General features: G+C 41.6%; 1 protein-coding gene across 4 annotated transcripts in view; it reads left to right on the top strand.

The window, feature by feature from the left end:
- The first annotated feature begins 1,021 nt into the window (after positions 1-1,021).
- CACNA1G (calcium voltage-gated channel subunit alpha1 G) overlaps positions 1,022-26,159 on the top strand; it is a 419,473-nt gene continuing 394,335 nt past the window's right edge. For all 4 annotated transcript variants that reach the window (XM_087887148.1, XM_087887147.1, XM_087887145.1 and 1 more), the window contains exon 1: positions 1,022-2,042. In XM_087887148.1, the coding sequence (XP_087743274.1) occupies positions 1,789-2,042 (254 nt within the window). In that variant the 5' untranslated portion in view covers positions 1,022-1,788. The remainder of the gene's footprint in view (positions 2,043-26,159) is intronic.

Here is a 26,159-nt window from a genome sequence, read left to right as displayed (position 1 = left end):
AAATAGCACTAGGGGCTAAGCGCATCCAGCCAGGAGGAAATCGTTTTCCCTCAGGGCATAACGGGTCGCGACCCCATTGCTTCCGAAAGGATCGCCTCCTCCAGAGGAGGACTTGGCTGCTTCTCCTTAAGCCCGAAAGAGCCAAGGGGGGGGGAGGGGGAATCCCGAATCCCGCACCCATTCCTCAAATCGGGAACGAATCCCGATCCAAAGCACGAGACGAGAGAGGACGATGGCTCCCAATTGCTGGCCAGGATATCTTTCTTTAGGGCCGCTTTGGACAGGCGGGCGGGGTTTCTCTCTCTCTTCTTGTCAGATCTTGGATTAGTCTGTGAGGGACGGAGAACCGCGAGGTGGGGGGGGGAAGGGGGGAGGCGCGCAACTCTTCTTCGAATCGCGCTCCCTTGGACAGGGCTCCGGCCCGTTCTTCCTTCCTTCCGCCGGCTTCTTTCGCCTTCCTCAAGCCGGCGTTTGGGCGCCTTCAGGCTTCCCCGGATCTTCCTTGCCTCCTCTCAGCAAAAAAAAAATAAAAAATAAAAATAAAAAATCCGCCTTGGAAGCGCGGCTGTCCTGGTTTGCTTCGTGTTTGAAGAGGGCTGCGTGACCCTCTTCTCCCGCCTCACGCCCCCGCTCCGTACGTGGGACGGGAAAAGCCGTCCCGAGGCGCGACATCAAAGCGCATCAAAGTCCCTCCACGAGTGAACTTGGCAAGCGGCGGCGAGCGCTTCAAGCGGCGGGACCCGTCCCCCTTTCATTTTAAAAGGCCGATCCGCTCACGTTGGGGTGGGGGGGGGGTAGGGTGGGGTCGGCCTTCTCTCCCCCCCCCCACTTTTGCCCCATTGGCTCTTCACGGCCCCATCTGGGCTGGAGGCAGCGGGGACTCTAGGAACTGTGGCGGATTCCAGCGGTGGTTCTCCTCGCCCTTGTCCTCCCGCGGCCGAAGGGGCGGAGCCGCGAGGCTCAAAGGCGGCCGCCGATTGGCGGGCGGCGCAGCTCCGAGGTGGAGCTCCGGCTTGAAGTTGGAGTGAGGGATCCAGCTGTGAGGTGCGCTGAGCTTTCCGCTCGGGTCTCCCGGCCGACCGAGGTGGCGGCGAGGAGGCGGCAGTATAGCGTCGGTTCTGCAGCTTCGGTTCCTCTGGCTTCGTCTTTTCTCTCTACCCCACCCCGCCTCCGGTAATTCCCTTGGCCGGGAGGAGCCCAACCCCCGGGGGAGCCGCCGAGAACCTCGTTTTCTCCGCTTCCTCTCCCCAGACCCTGGCAGGACGCTGAAGAATGAGGCTGAAGCCAGGAGGCAACGGAGCCTCGTCGAAACCCTGTCGGACTTGAAAAGGGCAGCGCTTACCCCCCCCCTACGCCCCTTTCCCCGCCGCCCCCAACCCAAAAGCGAGGACCTTCTCCTTGCTGGCGCTGCAGCTGATCGAGACCGTCAAATTTCTGATTGCTTTGCTCATCAGGGGCACCCAGACGACCGCACTACTGCCGCCTTCTCCTCCTCCTCCTCGGATTCGCCCTTCCCGGCTGGTTCGGGATCTGGGAGGAAAAAAAAAGACGGCAAAGTGACTAGAAGCACCCAGCCGGCTCCGCCTGGATCCCAATGGGGCGAGAGGACCCGAGGCAGCTGCCCGGCTGGGAGCGGACGACGCCCGCCCGGTTTTGAAGCCCGTTTCTTTTTCCCCGGTACCCCTGCTCCGCCCATGGCCAGCGGGGTTTGACGCCTGACAGCGCTCCCGCTTCCCTCAGCATCTTTCCTTCTGCCACTTGCTCGGAGCGGGGTCTGCTGGCCGGAGGATGGACGAGGATGTTCCGAGAGGAGCCGAGGAGCAGGATCCCGAGGAGGACCCCCAGTCCAAAACCTTCGTCCGCCTTAACGATCTCTCCGGAGATGGAGGTCGCTCGGGTTCCGGGGACAAAGAGAAAGATCCAGGCAGTGGGGACTCGGACGGGGAAGCGCTCCCTTATCCCGCCCTTGCCCCGACCGTCTTCTTCTACCTGAGCCAGCACAGTCGCCCGAGGAGCTGGTGCCTGAAGATGGTGTGCAACCCATATCCTTTTCCCAAGCAAAGCAGCCTGCCTGACAGGGGTGCGGGCTGGTGCTGCCAAGGGGCACCTTCTCCCGAGATATATGGTACCGCTAAGGTAAGTCAGCGAAGTTCTCTCCTGGTCCCGCCCGCCCTCGAATCTGGGCCTCCGCGGAAGGGGTGGTTCGCACCAGCAACCCCCCCCCCGCAAGGTTCTCCTGATGGGTGCATCTCTCTCTGTGTTATTAGGGGATTCACGCGAGAAAAATACCGGGACAACCCAGGTAGGTTTTGTGCTGGTCCCCGGGACTCCATCTCGGGAAGGTTGGGCAGCCTGGGGCCCGCAAGGCGCCCTTCTTGCAATGGCCAAACTTTCAGAAAAGCCCTGTTTTCTCGCAGACTTGTGTGTGTGTGTGCGCGCGCTCTTATTTGCTTGCACACGCCTGTGTGTGTTGCATCAGTGGCAAGATCTCCGCCGCTGTGTCTCTCCCGGACGCCTGTCTCCAATTCGTTCCTTGGAAGTTCTTCCAAAAAATCTGTGGAAGGGGTTTCTCAATGTTTCCTGCTCTAACTAGGCAGGGATTTCTCTCTAGGGTTGAAGTCATAACATAAAATTCCAGAAAAAAGTACTAGAAAATGGAAACAATATGTAACTCTTTTCTCTCGGTGTGTGGAAAGAAGAAATGCGGGAAGAAAACAAGAGCAGGTCTCTGGTGCGCTCTCCCTCCGAGGCGGATTTGCTGGATTCCCTCTGGCATCGCCTCCTCTTTCTCCCTCCCCCCCTTTTTTTTCTTTCCTTTCTCAGCCTCTGGTCGAGGTGGAGAAGAGAGAAAAGGTGAACAATCCTGCAATGATTCAGTCACTGCACCGGATTCATCTCTTCAACAAGATGGGTTTAATGATGGTGGGAGTCGTGCCAGTTCTAAAAAGTTCCTCCCCTTCCTTTACAAATGATTTTGTTTGGCTGTGTGGATTCTGGTTCAGATAATGTTACAGTTCTCCAAAGCAGCCTCCGTTAAGCCCTGCTTAGGAAAGCCCTTGGTTTAGAAAAGAGCAATGCATCAATTTATTTATACCTGCACATTATTGCCCCCATCCACTCTCTGAAATGTATTAAAGTTAGTGTTCTCCAGATATTTTTTCCCCTTTTTAAACTTAAGCTGTAGCTAGAGGTAGGCAAACCATACACAAAATCTTTCCATCTTTCTTTCTCCCAACAATGCAGCCTGAGTGGAGCTAAAAAGTAGGAGAGAAAAGGAGGGGGGACCTGGAATACATAAAGGAGTTTACAGAAAGGTCTCTTCCACTGCAGCGTCAAGGGGGAATGCTCTTCTGTTTCAAAATGTAATTACAGCATTTGCATGACAAAAAAGAAAGTCTTTCTGGCAAATATGTACACAAAGCTGTTCCTAGCAGTGGCTCTTTTCACAGGCATGCTATATATTATAAGATATGATTACAATTTAAGAACACAAGAGACATGGAAGCGCTGAAAGGCGGAAAGCTGTTTGAAATGTAGTGTTACATCTGTTATTACAAGAGAGGAGGAGGAGGAGGAAACCAATTAGATGGGAAGAAAGACATTTTCCTATTATAGCTTGATTTTCTTCCTACATAAATCCAACTGAGATTAACAGGAAAGCTATACTAGAGTTCCCATTTATTTGGTAGGAGCTTGGCTTGAGCGTGTCCATAGTTTGTGTAGTTTAAATACATAATAATAAATTAGTAGAATTAATATTAATTCACAAAAAAATAAGAGGCTTTTGGTACTGTACTGTAGCTTTCTCAGTCTGCTGTGGCCTAAGAACCAGCAGGGTCTGTCTGTCTTCCTAGGGTTTCCTCTCTCCTTTTTCTTTTCTTTTCTTTTTATTTATAAACAGTCTAGTCATATGAATACCATAGAGAAAATAATCCTACAGGACAACTCCGCCATTTTGCCCAGCAAGAGAAATTCAGATACACCAAAATCTAGCCACAATTTAAAATTTAAAATCTTTTTGAAATATTTTAATGAGTATGATTTATTTGAAAGACTCTTGAAGGCTTTAGTTGTAAGACAGCTGATGGTAGTCTGGTTCCTCGCTTAGAAACTCTTAAGAGAGGCAATTGAATTCAGGTTTATTGCACATTAACAGCTAATCCATATTGTGCCACACACCAGATGTATCAAAGAGAGTTAAGTAAGTTTGGATATGGGATAAATTTATGATCTACATAGACAAGGCAGACAATGGTAAGTCCACTCCCCGATTATGAATTTAACATTGGAAGACTAGAAAATAGATAGTAGCACTCTTTTGATCTTCAGGTGATTTAACTAATTAATCACAGAGGTAAATAAGAACCATTCTATTAAATAGGATATCTGATGTGAACCTTTGTTTGAGCCAAATGTGCTGGTGTTTTCTCAAATGTATGGAACGTCATATTTAAACAAGAGAGATTCACTCTGATCATGTGCAGAAACCTGATTCTTCAGGATTGATCAATGACAACAAGGGAAATACAATTAAGATGAAATTAATCTTCAGATCAATGGTTATAATCGGAAGTTGAGTTTCATATCTTTTCTTTAGGAACTTCATTACTTTGATCAGGTTGGGAAGAATCTTTGTTCCAGATGTGTTTTATTTGTTGTACTGTATGCAAATACTTTAAGGGACAGTAGGAGCATATAAAGTATTCCATACTGTGCATACTCCCATATTGGTAGCAGAAAATGAAATTATGGATCACAAAACTTTGTTAGTCCGTCTCCCATTGCATGAATTGTTCAAATCCAATCGATCTGGAGGTGGACCTACAGGAAGATATTATTTTTTAAAAAAATTAAAACAGGTCTTTGCGCAAGTTCCACTATGGCCATTCCAAACATCAAGTTTACCTGTTTTATCTGGGTTCTGCATTTTGTGTTTTAACTGGGGTCAGTTTTCTGTGGAGGAAAAGTGAGACGTGTTTTATGAAGCATGTCTGCCTGTAACAATTTTACTCTGATCCAAAATAAATCCTAACTTGAGGAAAAATCCCAAAATTCTCTTGCAATTTGGGCTTCTTAATAACAGGCAGCTGCTCTAGTCTTCACTCTTGTACAGAATTTCTGAATTTACAGGATTTCTGAAGTAGAAGCTCTAGGCGCACATCTATAAAGCAGTATTGAGGTGAATCTATCCAAAGTATATTTTTTCCACCAATGCTCTTTACGTTTTCAATGAACAGTATATGGTATCTAGGACAGTTCAACTGAACGTGACATTTTAGACAGAAAACCCAGGAGCAGCTTTCTCTCATCCTAGTTCTAAAACTATAATAATAGCAAGCAAAGAAGTTAACAACTTGCTGACTTTTAACGCTGACCCAAATCAATTGCCTGAGGTCACAACCTCACTCCGCCAAGTTGTAAGACCACCCCTTTAATAAAGAGTGAGCAAGCCTGGCTGATTTCATTTGAATATGATGTGTGATGGTGAGTCAAGGATTGAGGGCTCATGTGCTTGAGATATTGGGGGGCAGATTTGGGGGGAGGGTTATGTTTTTTGGTTTGTAACCCCAAACCCCAATGCTAAAACAATTCCCAAATATACTTTTGCAACTTTGGAAAGTTCTAACATATTGTTTTTAAAAACATATATTTTGGGCTAACCTCATCAACAGTCTCACTGTCTCGGAAATTGATCCAAACAACTCTTCTCAGAAGTTAATAGGCAAAGAAATATATTTTTCAGCATTCATCTCTTGTTGATAATAATCAGCTTTACAGTTTGGGGTGGCGGCAGTTTTATTACTGGGCACTGTAATTAGTCTATACTCTCAGAGAGGTCTTTTGTCATTTTTTTAAAAAAAAGCCATATTTGAATCCCTACATTTTCATATGCTTTCATTGAACCAAAAAAAATATTTATGTATCTCATTAATATTCCTGGATTTATTTATTTTTTTCACTTTTTCATTTTGTTAATATTTTTTTCTTTCTTCATTTTTTTGGCCTGTAAATTGAACAGTTGTTATGATCCTAAAAACAACATTATTATTATTTAATTCTTTATGATTCATGTATATGCTACATCCTTTATGTTACCATTTTTCAACAAAAAATCAACAACACAGTTTGTTTCCAGGGTGTTGCTAAATGGATGTTAAATAGATGATTGAAATGTTTGGTCTTGAAAATTCTAATGTATGAATTAGACTGATTGAGCTGTAGAGTTATACATGCTTTGTAGTATCATCAGTGTACTTTGTTAAATGTCTCTGTAAAATAGGAATAATAACTGCCATCATGGTTTCCTATGTAATTCAGTACATCAAAGCATGAAAAATATCACATATGTGGCAAACAAAATTCTGGGATGCATCACTAGAGGGATCACCAGCAAGAAAAAGGAAGTCCTAATCCCGCTATATAGGGCTTAATCAGACCTATATGGAATATTGTATCCAATTCTGGAGACGTCACTTTTAAAAAAGATACTGATAAGATTGAGCGAGTCCAAAGACGGGCAACAAAAATAGTGCAAGGTCTGAGGGATAAAACATATCAAGAGAGATTGGAAGAACTAAATATGTACAGCCTGGAGGACAGAAGGGAAAGGGAGGACATGACTGAAATATTTAAATATATTAAGGATGTGACTAAGGTTCTAGAAGGCAGTATTTTCATATTAAGCCAAAATCAAGAGCATGGGGGGCGTAATCTCAAACTGACAGGAAGGAAGTTGAAAAGTAATGTTAGAAAGTTTTGTCTATGGAGATTCTCAGTCATCCAGGTCATGATTGCCCCAAAGTTGCTTTTTCAAGGGGCAAATGGGCTTTCTTGCTCAACTGGACTTTCATCTTCAAAGAAAAACAAGAAAGTTTAACAAAAAAAGTCCAGTTGCCTCTTGAAAAACACCTTTGGCTTAGAAAGTATTATTTCACAGAAAGAGCAGGGGAAGCTTAGAACCAACTTCCAGTACAGGTGGTGGGTCAATCATCAGTAACTGAGTTTAAAAATGTTTGGGATAAACACATGTCCATCATCCGACAAAATAAAAAAAAAAATAAAAAAAATAAAATTTAAAAATAATACATAAATGAATTAAAAAAAAAAAAAAAACTTAAAGGGCAGGCTCAATGGACAACTAGCTCTTTCTTCTGCCATCAGTTTTCTATGTTGTAAGCCGGCATGTGAAATTTTGACCTAAAGGGAAATAGAAAGCAAAGCTGATACTAAGGGAATGATGTGACCGATAAAGCTAGTCACATTAGGTAGTGTGATTATTACATCTAGAAGGATGTCTGATTTTAGTTGTCTTCCCACTTATAATCCATAAGCGTGTTTATTCAAAAGTAAGCTATGCTGGACTTACAAACAGGACTGACATCCAGGTTCACTTATTTAGGATTAGGCTGTAAACCTGGGTGACATTTGTAAATTGACTTGGTTCGCTAAGTCACAATATGCTCTTTCTTCTTGAAGCCCATCATCAGATTGCTCAGGTCAGGATAATGCTTTTTTAAGTAATGTGACCCTAAAAACAAATCAACAAGGCAAAACCAATAGCCTTTCTGTCTTCGGGGAATGCACATTATTTAAAAAGGCTCCCACTGGGTACCTGCAGGCATTGGTTCAAAGCAAGGCAGTTACTAATCACAGGGAAATCATGGGGCCACGCTGAGCAGAAGATGTGGGGAAGCAGAAGTTGTTTGCAGCAACAGCAAAGAAAATTAAAAAGTATAATGCATGCTTTGCCTTGTGAAGAGCAAGGGGACTGTTCTTTTTCTTCTTGGAGTATTGATCAGAGCTTGCAGAAAAGATTTAAATAAATGCCATTAAATCAGTTGGCATCCCCCTTCCTTTTGGAAGTATATGACTCCTTTTCATTTTAATTAGTGTTTGCTGCTGGGACCTTGGATGTTTGCTTGTTTATGGCTTTCCCTGCCACCTCATTAGTTTACTTGTTTTAAAAAGTATCTTGCTGCATACCAATATTGAAAGTTCGTGTGAATGAATGAATCAAGTCCTAATTTGGATGCAGTCAGGTTAGCTTCAGTTTTTCAGTCTATTTGGCAATTCTAAGAAGGGGAGGTAGGCTAGATTTCAGGTGATTTGTGATTGAAACGCCCTCCGATCCACAGTTGTTGAGAAGAGACAAAGACATCAGCATTATAGAGTCGCCTTACAGGGTGATATAAAAATTTAATAAATAAAATCATAAAACAGTAGATAGTGGAAGCCTTGGCTTATGCTGTTTTGTCCTTTGGGAATAGTTATTTAAAGCAGGGGTGTCCAACCTTGGCAAGTTTAAGACTTTTGGACTTCAACTCCCAGAATTCCCCAGCCAGCCATACTGAAGCAAAAGATATTTTATAATCCTATCCAACTGTACTGTATGATCAGAGCAGTCATGAAATTCAAATTTTTATACTACCAGTTCTGTGGGTGTGGCTTGGTGGGCATGGCAGGGAAAGGATACTGCAAAATCCCCATTCCCTCCCCACTCCTAGAGGAAGGATATTGCAAAATCTCCATTCCCACCCCACTCTGGGGCCAGCCAGAGGTGGTATTTGCCGGTTCTCCGAACTACTCAAAATTTCCGCTACCGGTTCTCCAGAACCTGTCAGAACCTGCTGGATTTCACCCCTGGATCAGATGTATATAAAGCAGGGTGCGATTCCTTCAAATATCATAAATATCATATTGGGCAAAATGTTTGCAATTATGAAAGAAATCTGACCACAAATAATCTAAAGAATGTAGGTGTTCTCTTGAAAATCCCCCCAATCTTGCCGACTGTGGACCATTTCAGAGGATGGGCTCATTGACGCAAATAGAAGATAACTATTATGCACAGTTCAGAAGTTGAGCCCTTGTGGGATGCCATCTGCTTCCTTCCTATTTACCTTCATCGGTTCCCCCTTGCCCTTTATTAATTCAATTGATTTGCCAGCTTTTATTTGTCAGTCAAGGACAGATTGCGGAAACACAGTCCCCCAGTTTGGCAGTCCTTCCTTACCCGTGTGGGCTTTTGTCATATGGTAATATAAATGATAAAGTTTGCCATTTTCTTGGGGCTCTGGGTGTTCTGCCAGCCCTGGTCTTGTGCCCCTGGCTTCCTTTTTGTGTCCCTGAGCAAGTCTTGGAAATAAATGACACTTGGCTGGAGCAAGTTGTGATCATCTACAAAAGGACTAAAGATGGAGAAATTTTCCCATACAGCTTCTTCGAAGTTAGGAGCTATTTATTTTTCTCCTTAAAATTCGACGGAAGATGAAGGCATCCTTCCCTCTCTCTCACTCATGTATATACAGTTGCAGTTTTGGGTTCCAACCAGAAGAACTCTGGGGCTACATCTGAGCCACATCTGAGGGAATTCTATGTGATTCAGCAAATATTTGAATTGGTACTTAATTGCACCAATCCCAAATTCTGTCATCCAAATGGAGCTTTCAGAATGCAAATTAGCATAATAATTTCCCTGACGTTCCTGAAAATGTTGCATGGTATGGTGATAAATCAAAGAATATTTCCTTTGGATTGTGACTTGGATTTCCTAATGTGCCAGATTCTCTGGCTGGCAGATTAAAGGCAGCCCGAATTCCTGTTATCTGCAGTTTCCCCTTCAACTTAATTTGGGCTATGGAAGTTGAATGGAGAGGCCAGATCCCATTAAACACTTGCATGTAGCCTAATCATATATGTAGCTCAAAAATTGTCCTGAATGTAGGACAATGTATTGCCATCAGGTTTTCTGATGTTGCATTGTGTTACAGTTTAATCGAGTGTTTACTTATACATTTACCTTTACTCCTCAAAATTCCTCCCTTCTTTGCCCTTTGATGTTAATAGTGGCATATAGCAGTTGTGGGTTTCTACCGGTTCGCCCCGGTTCAGCAGTGGGAGGCTCCACCCACCCGCCCAGATGTCATCACGGATGCTCTGCACATGCGCAGAAGGTTCTGCACATATGCAGAAGTGCCATGCATGAGCGAAGCAAATGCACGCACACGCTCACAGTCCCGAACCGGTAGCGAAGGTAAGTGAAAACCACTACTGGCATATAGTATTATCTTAACTTTTCCATGAAACTCATCTTCAGGAGGTCTGAAAGAAGCGTCTTATAGAGAATATTGCATAACTCGAGCAAGGAATTAGCAGCCCTCCAGAGGTTCTTGTGAATAGCTCCAATCATCCCTGACTACAGACTTTACTGATTGGGGCTGACAGAAGCAGTCTGACAATATCTGGATGCCTGAAGATTCTATATCTATGGGCTACCTTATTCTTGTGTTGGCTCTTCTCTATTTTTAAAAGATCCAGAAGGTGAAATATTCTTCCTATCACAGCTGAGAGGACATCGCTCCATTATATTTTGGCTTGCTCTGGAATCAAAATACAGACCCTCCATTGTCAAGCACTAAGATCATCTCCTACACTCCATGAGGAAATTTTTTTTATCTGTATGCTATTCTCTCTCTCTCTCTCTCTCTCCCTCCCTCCCTCCCTCCCTCCCTCCCTCCCTCCCTCCCTCCCCCCCCCTCTCTCTCTCTCTCTCTCTCTCTCTCTCTCTCTCTCTCTCTCTCCATCCATAGTTTGGTCTAGTTTTTAAGGCTACAGGCTAGAAACCAGGAGACACTGAGTTCTAGTCCCGCCTTAGCCATGACAGTAGGCAGGATAATTTTGGACCAGTCACTCTCTCTCAGCCCAATTCACTTTACAGGGTGGTTGTTATGGGGGAAATAGGAAAAAGAAGGAATATTGTGTGTGTTTGCTGCCTTGAGTTACTTGTAAAAAATAATACAGATAAATAACTAAATAATAACATTAATGAAAAAAAACAAATAAGTTCTTGGTCAGGTTGACAAGGCAAAGAGAGGGTCTTTCTAACGGGGAGCCAGAGACAAAAAGAACTTTATTCCTGTTCCTTGAAAGAAGACCTTGGAGGAAACTTTCTTTGGTATTTGGCTGTGTCTTCATGTGGAAAGCAGTGACATCCTATTGGCTCCAGTCTCTGGAAACTACAAAAAAGAGGGAAAGGAAGAAGATGCAGCAGATCTACCAATGAACAGTCAAATGCTTCTCCCCATAACTTTGTAGCTGCTATTTCAGTAGGAAAGGTTGATCCTGGTGTCCTCCAGCCGAATACCTCAGACAGATAAACTGAAAAGCATCAGTATGAAGCAGCTGGTGGGGGATTATCTGTCAAACTCAGAACTCTGGAGAAATCAACTGTGCATTGTCTTCAAGGATGCTTCTCCAGCAAACTTATTGAATTCCGCCTTGTCACCTCACCACTCAAGATAGGAATCCAGTTCTTTAACAGATGGGTACAGAGATTGTGAGGTTCAGCTAAGCCTTGGGGTGCTGCAAAAAAGCAACAACAAAACAACAACTAGAGACAACTTTCTGCCATTATTGATCTTCAAGAAAAAAGAAAAACAAGAATGATTCAAACTATCAATCAGCTACTAGAAATAGGTATCAGAGAGTCTACCTATGAGAGACCTACCCTCTTTTCATCCTTTTTTACCATCTCAAAACTGAAGAAAATTCTGAACCACAAAGTGGTCAGCCAGCTCATCAGAGAATGTTCAAGATTTAAGAGCCCTGCAAACAAAGGCAGGTGCAATCCCAGAGGACATTTCTGATGACAGTAGATCTGCTGGAAGTCTGTCTCTGGATTTGAATCAGATGGGTCTAGTGTCCCTCCACCAGATATTTGGCAAGGTGAGGTTAGTGCTAACTGACTTCATGTTGAAAATTAAATACATGCATGTATCGGCATAGATGGTCAGTTACTAATTAGAGCAACATCCAAGTGTAGGACTTCATTGAGTATGCAGTCCATTTTATCTTCTATATAGGACCATGGATTTGAAGGGAACACAGTCAATGACTTCCCTCCATTCAAATGGAAGCTTTTCCTGTCACCAGAACATGGAACAGAACTACAATGGGCAGCTATAGGAATTCTCATCTCACTATGTCCACTTATCATGAAACTGGCTGACCTCCAGGGGATTATAGTTTACACAGACTCGATTGCATAGTTGAGTCAGTGTGTCCTTACCCTTTCCAAAGGCTTCTACTGTTGCCATCAGAAAGGATACCATTCCCATAACAGAAGGCTAATTATCTATGTTGGTATTTGATAACAGCCCTTCTCTTTTAGAGAGTCCTGCTTAAGTAAATAATGCCAGATTTTCTGGTTAGGGAGATCCTCACTTAGGTAATCCATCAGTCCAGGGACTATGGGTAAAGTATTAAATGTCACTCCTCATCATTTGGTGAAAATCGGAGCAATCTGCATGGCTCTAGTTAGCTTGGAACTCACAATTAGAGTGTTATGTTTTGGTGTACCTGGATAACAAGAGCACAACAAAATTACCAGGCAGGTTCCAAATCCCAGGAATTAAGGAAAGTGGTCCACCTAATGTCACAAACACAGAGAAATTTTCATTTAGTATTGTCAGCTTGCAAAAAAAAAAAAAAAAAAAAAAAAAAGTGATCCACAACTGTCACAGTGGATTAGCCAAATCACGAGCTGACCTCTTTAGAAATGCACGTAGTGGAGAAATAAAATGCTGCTTCTCTCAGTTTCATGGCAACACTGCTGAAGAGATAAATTAACTCTCATCGCCATTGCCTCTGAACCCATTCTAAGTTTCCCCTCTAGTTTCAGCATTCACCAGAATGGTGTGCAAAAGGCAGTGGTGGGTTGCCCTGGTTTGGGCAAACCGGTAGCAGCGGCGGCGGGAGGTTCTGCCCACCTGCCCGGACGTCATCAAATATGCTCTGCGCATGCGCAGAAGTGGCGCACGCACGAGCGAACCAGTAGCAAAGGTAAGTGAAACCCACCCCTGTGCAAGAGTCTATGGTAAGTCTAACTAACGAATTCATTCAATGATCCCATTGTTGGAAAAATTGAATATTCAAAGGCAGGGTTTTTTTTAAAAAAAGCCTGCTACGTTTCATCTTGATCTAGCCTTTCCCAGAGAGGACAGTGAGTAACATATATATGTGGTCTTGTTCTCACTGTTCTTACCTTCACTGAAAAAAAAAGTGCTATAGTTTGCCAATCATTTTATTGCATGTTAAGGTGCCCTGCATTGTTCTGCTTCTGATCTTTGTAAAACACAGGGAGGGTTGCTCTTCAATAAATAAAAAGGAACGAAAACATAGATATTAATATTGAAGAATATTTCCCTATAGTATGACATAGGGTGTGCTTCTAAAAACTATTCAACCAATCCTTAGTGGAAAGGAAGACAGCCTGTTGACCTGCAAATGCGAGACACAAATCCCAATGGCTGGGGACAACTGGCTGGGGCTGGTGAGACTTTCTGCCAAACATCTGGAATTTGTCTTGTTTGCCCTGCCCTTACATTGCCAGCTGAAAATATTCTCAAGCAGTGAGCCCAGCAAAGACTCTGCCTGGAACTTCTTGCTGGCCAGTTGATGGGGACCCTAACTAGCGTTTTCTTTGTGGCTAATGCATCAGATATTGGTTGTCTGTCCTAGAATGGTGTAATTGGCCTGTGTGTTGTTCAGTTTTGGTGGCAAAACATCATTTTTTTCTGATAAGAAATTAGGGATGCCATGCCAGCAGATACTTCTAACATGTTTTTTTTTTATTACTTTCCTTTATATCAGTGGTCCCCCGCCCCCCACACACAAACCTTTTGGGCACCAGGGATCAGTTTCATGGAGAGAGGTTTTTCTGTGGACTGGAGGGGACATAGTTTTGTGGGCTGCCTGCATCCCATGGATGGAGCTTCACTTGTTTGCGGGGCCTGATTTCTGGCATGCTACGGACCAGTGCTGGTCCATGGACTGGAGATTGGGTACCCCTTGCTCTATATGATTAGTTTGTAGCTGTTTTATCATAGTTTGTACCATATTAGTCTTTGGTGGGGGTGGGGGAAGGAAAGGTGGCACATATATAATAAAGTATTAGTACTTGATTGTGAGCCATCAGACTTGGCTAGATTCACATATCACATAAAGCTTTAGATCTCTTCTGACTGTATGGTTAATCCAGCTGGCCATCGGCCTAGTTGGTTCTCCTTACCGGTGAATTTGGCAGCACACAGTCATACTGAAGTCTCTCCTCACTGTTGCCAGACAATGACTTGTATTCTATATTCTCTCTCAGTGAGACGGTCTTAGCAAGGTTTTATATCATTACTAGTAAGACTACCTTGTTTGGGCTGCAGAAGATGACCACTAGATGGTAGCCAAGAGATAAGCAAACTCAACTTAATACCCTTCTGCTGCCCTCTAGTTACTAATATGCATTTCTTCAGTCCAGAATCACAGACCCTTCTTTTATCAGGCAGGAAGCAATAGGCATGGCTTGGACATTGTGGTTAACTAGTGTTAACCAATGAGGAAACTTACATTTTCAACCTCTGCTTTTCTTGGAAGATTAAATACATAACATAGGCGATTTGTGGTGTTCTCACAACATAACTGAGTGGGTGAAGTTAGCTTAATTGGTGATTGCATGATGCTGTTCTGAGCTGAAATCCAACCCCATGGGTGGTGGTAGATGATTGAGGCACTTGAGTCTTTTTGGTGTTTCCACAATGTTTTAAGCCTATTATAGGAACAAGGCCAATAATGTGTTGCTTGACTTTAGATCGGGGTGGGTTTCACTTACCTTTGCTACCGGTTTGCTCATTTCGTTCGCGCACGTACCACTTCTGCGCATGCGCAGAGCATATTTGATGACATCCGGGAGGATGGGCGGAGCCTCCTGCCGCTGCCACCGCTACCGGTTCACCCGAACTGGGGTGAACTGGTAGCAACCCACCACTGCTTTAGATGTAGCATTATGTGTGAACTAGATTGCTAAATTTTGTTCAACAAATTATGTATGTTAGATTAGCTTGATGTGTGAATTTATAAGACTGGTTCATGTGTACTGTTGAGCAGAGTTCAGTGAAATCAGGCATGGCAATCTCCTCTTAATTGTGTAGTTACAGAATGTTTTTCATGGGCCATAATTATAGTTCAATTATATTGAGCCAATGTAATAATTATAAAAGGACCATTGCACTGTAAAGAGGAGATGATGCAAAGCACTTGTTGTGAGATGCTACAAAGCTTATTTTGTGGAGAAAATCTCCAAACGTGTACATATATTCCGGCTTCCCACAATTTGAATGCAGGTGGTAGTACTGATGTCTGAATCACAATCTTACAAAGGAAACTATTTGAGTGCGCTTTTGGTTGTAATGGGTAATTGTAATCTTTAGTAATTTTTGTAATGGATTGTGTGCAATTTTCCATTTTTCTTATTACCTCATGAATGATGCAGTTATGGTTGAAAAGCTAAGGTGGTTTTTTTTTAAAAAAAAATAACATTACTCTGTATATCTGGAGGCTTTGTGGTTGCAGAGAGAAGGTTGAAAGCATGATGGCAGTGTATGCTAAATGCTCAGCAAAACCTGAGACATTAACTTCCTATAGGAAGGGATCTCTTTTCACCCACCTCTTCAGGAAGTGAAGAGTATTTCCCACTGATTTATAGAGCTCAACCTAAAATCTGGAATCAGTTGATATTTCAACTACATTTCTGATTTGGATGGGTGGAAATAGTGTTGCTTTATTATCTTGTGGTTTATGGGACCTTAGAATTCTGAACAAATTTCTAGGATTGGTTTTGTGGCATTGATGTTTCATAGTGTAAATTATAAGTAGACTTTCCATTAAAGCTGAACCATTTGTAAAGCTGAACCAGTTTCTTTGAGCAGTTTTCCATTCAAATTTTCCAGCTGTTGTGGTGATTTGTACATTCTCTTTATAGCTTCCTGTAGCATAACAGTATCAAAGTACAAAACCTTTTCATCCAAAGGTTTTAATTATTCTTCAAAGGCCACTTAGATGTATACATGATGGTATTCATATTAATTTTTTTTGACAGTTGTTACACATGAGAAGGATGTTATGTCAGATGTATTAGAAGAAATGTTGTTCCTGGGAGTGAAAGATGAAATTGTGCCCATTGTAGTCTTAATAACAATATCTAATTTTTTGATCATCTATGCCTCAGTTTCTCTCTGCTAAGGCAGATTACCTCATCCAACCCTGTACTGTATAATTTGGAAAGTTTTGTGCTTGATGCTCTGGCCCACAAATGGCATTAGCACCTTGCAGGATTGAGGCCTTTGACTTGAACTGGGAAATAGATCAAGTCCTCCTGTCCAACTGAGCAGTAGCCAAATTTGGAATAGTGGAGCCCAGCCAGCTTGTTTTTAGTACATTGCCCTGCGTAAGAGGAACTCTGGATGCCTTCCCTACAGCTGAAATCATAGCTGACCTTGCAAGGGTCAAGCAGCTGGGATATAAAAGACCGACTTCCCCAACTGTATTCCAGTCACTGACCAAAGCTTGGGTTTTCCCTTTATCACAGAGATAGCTTCTGTAACTTGATGCATCAGGGATTTGCTAAATACTAGAACTCAGATGTGCATGCCAGAATATACAGCAACAGAGGATAACAGCCAGTGGCTTGCTTATAATCCTAGCTCATTTCTGAATCAGCAATAGCATTGCTAGCATTGGAGCTGTAATTATTTGTTCTTCTGAAATCTGTAGGGAAATGCACCATTCTGGCTTCCCATAGTGACAGCTGATAATTCGACTTTGAGAAAACTTTTCAGTGGATTTCACAGAGTCTAATCTCATCTCAAAGGTTTTGATGATTTCTCTTTCCTCTCCCCCCTTCCCCAACTCCACACACATTGTATAAGCCTGGAACATTGCATCCGTCCAAATATTTTTTATAAGCAAAGATTGCAAAATGGGACACCCAGAATGCTGTTTTCCAACAATTACACTTCAAAAGATACTGCGGAAGCCAAACCCAAGAAGAATCTTCTATAAAAGTGGTTCGTTTGGTCCCGTGCGTAACGAAACCTACGGGAAATAATGAAGCATTTTGCATGGATTCACGTTGCTTGGATTAGTGTAGCTGTAATTCATCCAAAAGCCTGGGATTTGCTGAGTCATGTGCATCACAATCTTCTTATGTGTGTATACTGGGACAGTGTACATTTTGCTAATGATTTGGAGGAAGTGCTTCAGACACCTCATGCCAACATGGCACCTCTCTACCATTCCTAGAGTGCCGACCCCACCCCAGATTTGAACAGATGCCTGAAAAATTGGGTCTGCTAAAATGAATAGCAGAGACATACCATGCTCCTGTGAATTCAGAATCCCTCAATCTATGTTCAAAGAACCTTCTGACCAGACCATCGCCATTGGCTTGGCAAGACTGTGCATCCTCATTTCTAAAGATTTCAGCAGATAGTTTTAGTCCAATGAAATGAAAATATTTTTCAACTCAGAAAAATAGTATGGACATGTCACACAAAGGATAATGTTACATAGCAGTGCAAATGAGAATCAACCAAATAGAGCCTTGATAGTACAGTGGTCTAAGCACCCTGTTATTAACACAGCTGCCTGCAATTTCTGCTGGTTCGAATCTCTCCAAGGCTCAAGGATGACTCAGCCTTCCATCCTTTCTAAGGTAGGTAAAATGAGAACCCAGATTGTGGGGGCAATAAGCTGACTTTGTATAAAAATATACAAAAGAATGAAGGCTATTGCTTAACGCATTGTAAGCCGCCCTGAGTCTCCGGAGAAGGGCGGCATATAAATCAATTTTTTTTAAAAAAATGTTTTTAAAATAGGAAGCAGTATAAAATGTGATGATTCACCTGGGGCGGGGGGAATCAAGCCATTCATAGGCATATATTTGGCTTGTTTGGAATTCACACAGGCAGGGCAATAAATTTCTCTCCCTCCAGAAACTCAGCCTTGCATTCAGTAACTAGATAACAGCAGAGGCTTCCCAGCCAAGATTTGACTCCCTGCTGCTTTATTGTAGACAGGAAAGTAGTCATAGTCACAATCTGCCTGCTGCAGATTTAAGCAGAGTTTAAATCCTAAACATTTCCCCCCCCCCCCAATCCTTTCAAGTCAATGGATGATTGGCCTTTCTACTTTCCAGCCTTGAAATTGGGAGCCCCTGCTCCCATTTACACAGGGATTATTTATGGCCTGAGTACTGCTGGTTTCTTTCTCTTCAACTTCAGTCTTTACTGCTTGTTAACCAATATTGGCTCTTAATAAGACTAGAACACTGAGTGAGGCCTATTTTTGAATTTTCCAGACTTTTGCAAGTCTACATTTGAAAAGTGATGTATATTGTACGTACTGATTGAAATTCAAGATTTAAAAATTCCCATTTCTAAAAAAAAGAGGCTACACTAATTTTCATAAAAGTTTTATCTTATATTTATTCCTGACTAATAATTTTGCAAAATGTTTTGTGTGCATGCAAAGTCCTACTTCAGTATTTTACTATAACATGGACTTATCTCAAGGAAGAGCCTGTAGTACAGTGGACTAAAGCACTGTTATTAACAGATTAACATCTGCTGCTTGAAATTACTGCAAGTTCAAATGTTACCAGGCTCAAGGTTGACTCAGCCTTCCATCCTTTCAAAGGTAGGTGAAATGAGGACCCAGATTGTGGGGGCAATAAGGTGACTTTGTATAAATATACAAAAGTATGAAGGCTATTGCTTAACGCATTGTAAGCTGCCCTGAGTCTCTGGAGAAGGGCGGCATATAAATTAAAGCAAAAAAAAAGAAAAAGAAAAAGAAAAAAAAAGTTCTGCTTTCAGGATTTTGGTGCTTCCATCCTGTGCTTAGTAAGACCCCAAAATGGTTAAAATTGGTCAATGAAGCTTTTATTAAAACTCTTTTTTAAAAAAAAAGGTGCATCCAAATCCAAAAATGATTCTTCAAAGGGATATACAGTAAGAGTATTTCAACATAAATTCCACAGAAACAAATTCAGTCTTTTTGTTCCTAAAAAAATCCATGGCAGCCTACATACAAGTATCATGTTGATTCTTCACCGTGATGTATGAGTGTAGCATAGACTCTGTTTTCTATGCTTGATGGTTAATAGGATGCCCACAAGCAATACACCAGAAATAACTTAATGTATAATAAATATTTATGTAAACATGCATTGTCTAGTTCTAACGTATACAAATTCACATCATGTGAGCATGAGTTATAGCATCTTCCTTTCGGATAGAAGTTATTTTACATACTGTGTTTCCCCGAAAATAAGAACCTGTCTTATATTTTTTTGAACCCTGAAATAAGCGCTTGGCCTTATTGCCATGCGCTCAAAAGCCTGATTGGGCTTATTATCAGGGGATGTCTTTTTTGGGGGGAAACAGGATATTAATTTTATTTTGCAAGCTTTGTTGGCTTTTATGTTCATGTTCTGTTCAATTATACACAAACCTATTAGGAGGCAATGGTCAATGTGAATGGACCTACATATTGTACTTTCATAGTCACAAAGAAAGTGGCAATACAAAGTTGAAAGGCAATCATTCACCATTGATTATAAAATAGTTTGAAGAGTTTATCTTTCTTTCTCCAGTCTAACAAGCACTTTACTATCAAGAGTCCCTATTGAAGACTCTTTAGAAATTTCAGTTGTTAGGCTAGCCTTTTTCTTTTCACCCTATTGCAGTGTAAACTGGGATGCTAAAAGTTAAATGGAATAATATTGTATGAAGAAATGGAACTGGACTTTGGAGTTTTACAGTGCTTCGGGTTTGATTTCAGAAAGGTGCTTCAGAACCTACAGATAGTCCTCAATATATGATTGTAGTAGAGTCTGTGCATTACAGTTGTATAGCATGATGGTCATAAAATGTGCCATGTGGTTAGCAACCAAATGCTGTGGTTGTTAAGCAAACCCCACAGTCCTTAAGCAAACACTATGGTTTTTAAGAGAACCAATGGTTTGCTATGGGCAGAGTTTTTCTGAAAACTGGAAGTAAATGCTGATTTTCAGTGAAACTGCCATAAAACATGATCATGTGACTGTGGGATGCTGCAAAAAAGGCTATAAAAGCAGCCATGTTGTCGAGTGCCTCAAGTTCAGTCACTTGACTTTGGAGAAGGCCTGACCATTGGAATATTGTATCCAGTTAGTCCTCTTTCTCTGGCCAGTCATAAGTGACCAGTTGCTATTTGAGGACTACTTGCTTCCAACAGGCTTTAAAGCAGACACCTTTTTCAGTGGTGGGTTCTACTTACCTTTACTACCAGTTCGCAACGGGGCCGCACACACTTCTGCACATGCTCAGAAGCGTCCTGATGACATTGGGGTCGGTGGGCAGAGCCTCCCACCGGTTTTACTACCAGTTCTATAGAACCGGTCTGAACTGGGGGCAACCCACTACTGACCTTTTTTCCCCTCAGCTTTGTGGAGTTACTTTAAAGAGCTGCAGAAGGTGGATGGGTGCTCCCATGTGCTCTGAAGAACCATTTTGGAACTAAAGCGAAACTTTTCCACAATCCTAACATATAAACCAAATTCAAATAAAATATACAGATTTATATAACATTTACGCATTCTAATTTATATGGCCAATTTCAAAATACTATGCCTGTAGTTTAAATAGAAACATAATATTACCATACTGGAGGGAAACCGACTGTGTGAATTGTGGGCCTGATCAAACCATTACAAAGGAAATGTTGATCAAATTTGAAGCACTTAACAACACTTAAACTAAAAATTAGAAAGTCTAGTTGCCTCTTGAAAAAGCACCTTTGGGCCAACCATCACCTGAATGACTGAGACTCTCCATAGACACTTAAACTTAAAACAAGACTCTCTTTTGTAAATAAGACACCTGGCCACCCAGGAAAGCAGTTTGATGATGCAAGTGCTAGAATACGACAAACCCTCTAGATATTAAATAACTGGATAAGAGAATTATTAGATGAAGGGAAGGCAAACTGATACATTGCAGATGCTTTTTACTGCATCTCCAATAATCCTTTACCATTGTCCATATACTGGGTGAAGCTGATGGGAATTGACCTCTAAAATCTTTGGAGGGTACCAGGTTGCTTCTCTTGCATTAGCTGAGGCTGAACCCTTAAGAAAGAAGATGGCTATACAAAAAGGCAAATGCAGAGTATCAGAGATTTAGATCTCTCTAAGGAAAGAAGTTTGGTTTCTTTTGTGAACTTCCAGCAATGCTAATTTGTTCATAAATGAGACGGAAAAGAACTGGAGCTTTAAAAAATTGGGGGTGGTGAAAGCCAAACTGATAGATTGACTGTCTAAATTGAGATATTTGAGTACTTAGTTCTTAAAAACTTGGGTTCAAACTCCTGGGCATTTTGATGGTGAATTAGAATTGTCTAATAAGATTATCCCAGTTGGTTGTACATCTTTTAAATGGAAGACAGAGATAACTCCCTGGCTGTCAGCTTTTGCCAGTACCAATGGATATCAATTTACTATGGTTTGTTAGTTGAGAAGAATTTATAAATTGCATGAATTTTTCAAAATATTTAAAATAGCAAATGAGGAAGAAAGAGAAGTATACAATTACAACCACTCTAATTCACATTCAGGTCCATGTAGAAGCTGGGAACCTGGATAATTATGTTTAGTCGAGAGTCTATAATAATGAGATATATTGTATTTCAATTAGCTGGGATAGAATTTTCTTTTAACAAGAGAAAAACATGTCTTTTGATGTATACTGAAGAAAGGTGGGAGAAAACCTTGCTATTTTTTTCCAGTCTTCCTTTTCTGCCTACTAGAATATTACAAGTACTGTGTATTTTATTATTAGTAAATAATAATACATTATTATTATTTGTTGCACAGGCAGCCAGATGTTTAGACTGTACTTGTAGTTTTTATCCACCTATCAAGTCCTTCCCAAGAACCTGAGATAGGCAGATGTTCTTGTTTGATAATGTTAAAGGTATTGTTGGTATTCTGTGTAAAGCTGTGTTTTGCAATTGATTGATGGTGATTTTGTCAATGCTGACCATGTTCAAGTGATGCTCCATCACACCCATGGAACCTATTACTTTAATTATTATTTTTATTAAATGTATATGCCACCCACCTCACTATCAAGCAATTCTGGGCAAAATCATAAAAGCACAATCTATATATATAAAAGTGAAAACCACGGCGTAATCACGAAATCTCCAGAACCGTAAAGCCTACAAACTTGAAATTTGCCACGTATGTTCCTCTTGGCTTCTAGGTGCTCACTAAGAAAGGATTTTTCGAAATGACCATCAGAGCATTAGTATTTCCTATAACACGCTCTGATGCTAATTAGTTAAATGTTCTACTCTCCCTCCCAACTTGAAAATAACTCTGGAGAGAATGGGATAGCATAGGACAGGCTTCTGTGGGGCAAGCCTCATGGAGAGAAGGGGCTAGAAAGCCTGAGGGAGAGAAGGGGATAGGATAGGGGAGGATTCTGTGAGGCAAGGCTGAGAGAAAGAAGGGGATAGGATAGGGGAGGCTTCTATGGGGCAAGGCTGAGGAAGAGGAGGGGATAGGAGAAGCTGATTGTAACTATTCATTAATTTTCAAACTGTGTCGATTTTTCAAGCCCCATCACATAGTTTCATAGTGAAGCACGGGTACCCAGCTAGTGTAAAATAAATAGAATATTAAAAATAAAACATTAAAATTGAAAAAAGGATAAATTAGTAAAAGGGGTGGAGCTTGGATCTTCTCCTAATCTACTTACCACCTGCAGAATGGGACATCGCCATTGGGGTGCCAAGGCAGTTGGCAAATCAGGTTTTCAGGCCCTTTGGGAAGGCTAAGAGTGTGGGGATGGATCTCATCTTGAGGGGCATAATGTTCCAAAAGACTTCTCCTGGGCTCTGCCAGCTGATATTCCTTGGCCAACAGGGTTCGTAGCATACCCCTTCTGCCAAAATGATTGGGATGTGCCAATCCCATTGGGGGAGACAATTCCTTGGGTAGCCTGGACCTATGCCACAAAGGGCTTTAAAGGTGATAACCAACACCTGGAATGGGACCTGGAAGCCCTAAAATGATCAGGTTCCTGCATTCTCTGCTAGTTGTAGTTTTCAATTATTCTTCAAGGTTAGCTCCATGTAGAGCACATTGCAGTAATCCAAACACAAGGTTCTACACAAAGGCTCAATAATTAATACTTAAAACACAACAGACATAATCAGAAAAATTCACCTTTTCCTTGGAAGTCAACAGATCTCTCTTTGTATCCTAGTAAATGTCAATCAAAAATATACAGATAAGCTCAGAAGGCAAACAAATGCTTTTTCCCATCTGATAAAATTGAAGTTCCCAAGGTAATACATTATTGTGTTGTATACATTTGCTTCTCCCTCCCTCCCTCCCTCCCTCCCCCCCCCTCTATATATAATTTGAAATACATTACTATTTCATTGGATGGGGAAAGGGTGTTGAGTTGCTTTTTGAGTTTATGTGTAAATTTTTGAAGGAGCCAGGATCATAAATTCCCTCCTTCCGGGAGGTTGTGTCACATCTGGAAGTTTGTATAGGAGTTTATCCAAGCACTGCAGCACAGTTACAGCTTTTTCTCATTTAAAAATCATAGACTGGCATTTTGAATTGAGGGCTGGGGAAAGAAGGAGGTGGGGGGGGGAGCTATCAGCCAAATGGGAGGCTGGAGGAGAATTGAAAATGGTTTCCAGAAGTTTTCCTGGGCACACTTTCTTTCTGTTTTTTTTAAAACTGCACATACTTCTAAATGAAATTATGTATTTGCCACTGTTATCTTTTCTTCTTAGGTTTCACTGAATTTACTTCTTTTAGTCGCCGAAGGGTTGCCATGCGGTGGAACTTGAGCAGGGAAGTTGAGTTTTGTTTTGAGGATAAAATCTTTGGGGAAAAAAACATCTTAGAGATACTTGTGGCACTGCAGATACTGAAAAGCAGAATTGCACTCTTTGGATCTGTGATAGTCAAGATGGGAAATCCAGAACAGGAAATTCAGAAATTTTGGATTTTTCAGGAAATCCAGAACAGGGATTCCAACAAGTTATGACTAAGGACAGAGACTTCTGAGGTCTGGCTTTAATTTGTTCGAGTGAAAGGAATTTCTGAAATTCTAGTTTTTATAGTTGGTTTGCCTGCTCTTTGGAGAAGTGAACTGCTATACTTCATCTGCATATGCTAATACATTTAAATGATATTGATATATACAATGAGGAGCTAGTCAAATTGATTGAAAACATGCCAGGGTGCAAGCTTTCCCTGGAAGCTAAGATACTATTGTCATCACTGTTTAAAGAAATGTTTCTTACATGCAGCGAGTTTTTTTTTTTCAATCATAAGGTGAGCTCAGGATTCAGAAAATTTGGAGAAGACACCAATTTCAAACAGTGTAGGTGATAGGCTCAGAGGTGAAATCCAGTAGGTTCTAACAGGTTCTGGAGAACTGGTAGCGGAAATTTTGAGTAGTTCGGAGAATCAACAAATACCACCTCTGGCTGGCCCCAGAGTGGGGAGGGAATGGGGATTTTGCAATATCCTTCCCCCAGGAGTAGGGTGGGTATGGAGATTTTGCAGTATCCTTCTCCTGGAGTGGGGTGGGAATGGAGATTTTGCAATATCCTTCCCCTGCCATGCCCATCAAGGCACATCACGACCACCAAGCCATGCCCACAAAACCAGTAGTAAAAAAATTTGGATTTCACGACTGAATAGGCTGTTTAGTGGAATTCTTCCATCACACTTAGCTGTATTGTAATTTTACTGACCATTGATTTACTGTTATACATATTTGAATTGTGCACAATGATGGCTTAGCATGTTGTGTTAAACTGACTATGGCTTATTCAACAACCCATCATTAAACAAATAGTAGATTATCACAAAGTGTGAACTACATCCTCTTAACATGCCCTGGAAGCTCTTGAACTTTAATTTGTCTGCACTTGGGGGATGGACTATATTATCAATGGGTTGTAGAGTATGTGACAGTATTCTTAGATTCACTGAAGGTTCCTTGATCCAGGGAGGTGTCCATGGATTTCCTTGTTTTGTTATTCCCATTATTTTCAAATTTACTTCATCATGGGCACCAGATATTTCACAAAAAAGAATAGTGGGCAGATCCATTTTCCTGGGTCTTACATTCATAGAATTCTAGGAGTTGAAGTGCACACATTTCCTTAAAAATTAGGAAACACTATTTTAGTAGATGATAAAGCCAGCTGTGAATGGGATGCAGTCCCATGTCTTAAATTATAACTATAATAGCAATAGCACTTAGACTTATATACCACTTCAGATGTGCTTTATAGCCCGCTCTAAGCAGTTTAAAGAGTCAGCATCTTGCCCCCAACAATTTGGGCCCTCATTTTACCATCCTTGGAAAGATGGAAGGCTGAGTCAATCTTGAGTTTGTCAGGATCGAACTGCTGGCAGTTGTCAGAATTAGCCTGCAGTACTGCATTCTAACCACTGTGTCACCACATTACTTTTTATCAGGTTGTTTGTGGGGGAGGGGAATTTGAATATGTTTTAAAAATTGCTAGCCATATTCAATCCAACATCGGGACAAACTTTATAAATCAAGAAGCAAACAGAAGTAAATCTTTAATGGTACATAATGAATTAGCAACCTCTATAGAGGATGTGCAGGTGGTGGCACCAAATCAACTTTGGCTAATTTTTAGCAAGGTCAAAGGATCCAAGTGTACTGTGTTTCCCGAAAATAAGACCCTGTCTTATATTTTTTTGAACCCGAAATAAGTGCTTGGCCTTATTTTCAAAGCGGTCTTATTATTTTGGGGTGCTTGGAGAAAGATGGGACTCCTCTTGCCATCTTACCTGATTTCCAGCTCTGTCTCCCTAACTCTAACCAGAGGAAATGGCGAGGACCAACTGAGCATGCGGTTAAATATTTCTGGGAAGGGCTTATTTTTGGGGAGGGCTTATTTTCAGGGGGGCTTATTTTAGCGCATGTGCTCAAAAGCCCGATTAGGCTTATTATCAGGGGATGTCTTATTTTTGGGGAAACAGGGTAACACGACCACAACTGAGCCCAAAATTTATGTTGTTAAGTGAGATGTTTATTAAGTGAGTTTTACCTGATTTTACGACATTTCTTGCCATAGTTATTATCACTGCAGTTGATAAATTAGTAATCTGGTTGTTAAATGAATCTCGCCATTGTCTTTGCTTGTCAGAAGGTCACAAAAAGTGATCACATGACCTCAGGACACAGCAACGGTCATAAATATGAACCAGATGCCAAGTG

This window comes from Pantherophis guttatus, chromosome 2, assembly GCF_059756535.1.
Source record: "Pantherophis guttatus breed Tessera chromosome 2, ASM5975653v1, whole genome shotgun sequence".
Taxonomy (NCBI): Eukaryota; Metazoa; Chordata; class Lepidosauria; order Squamata; family Colubridae; genus Pantherophis; species Pantherophis guttatus.
Note: the sequence above shows the minus strand (reverse complement) of the source record. Positions and strands in the feature narration are given on the sequence as shown.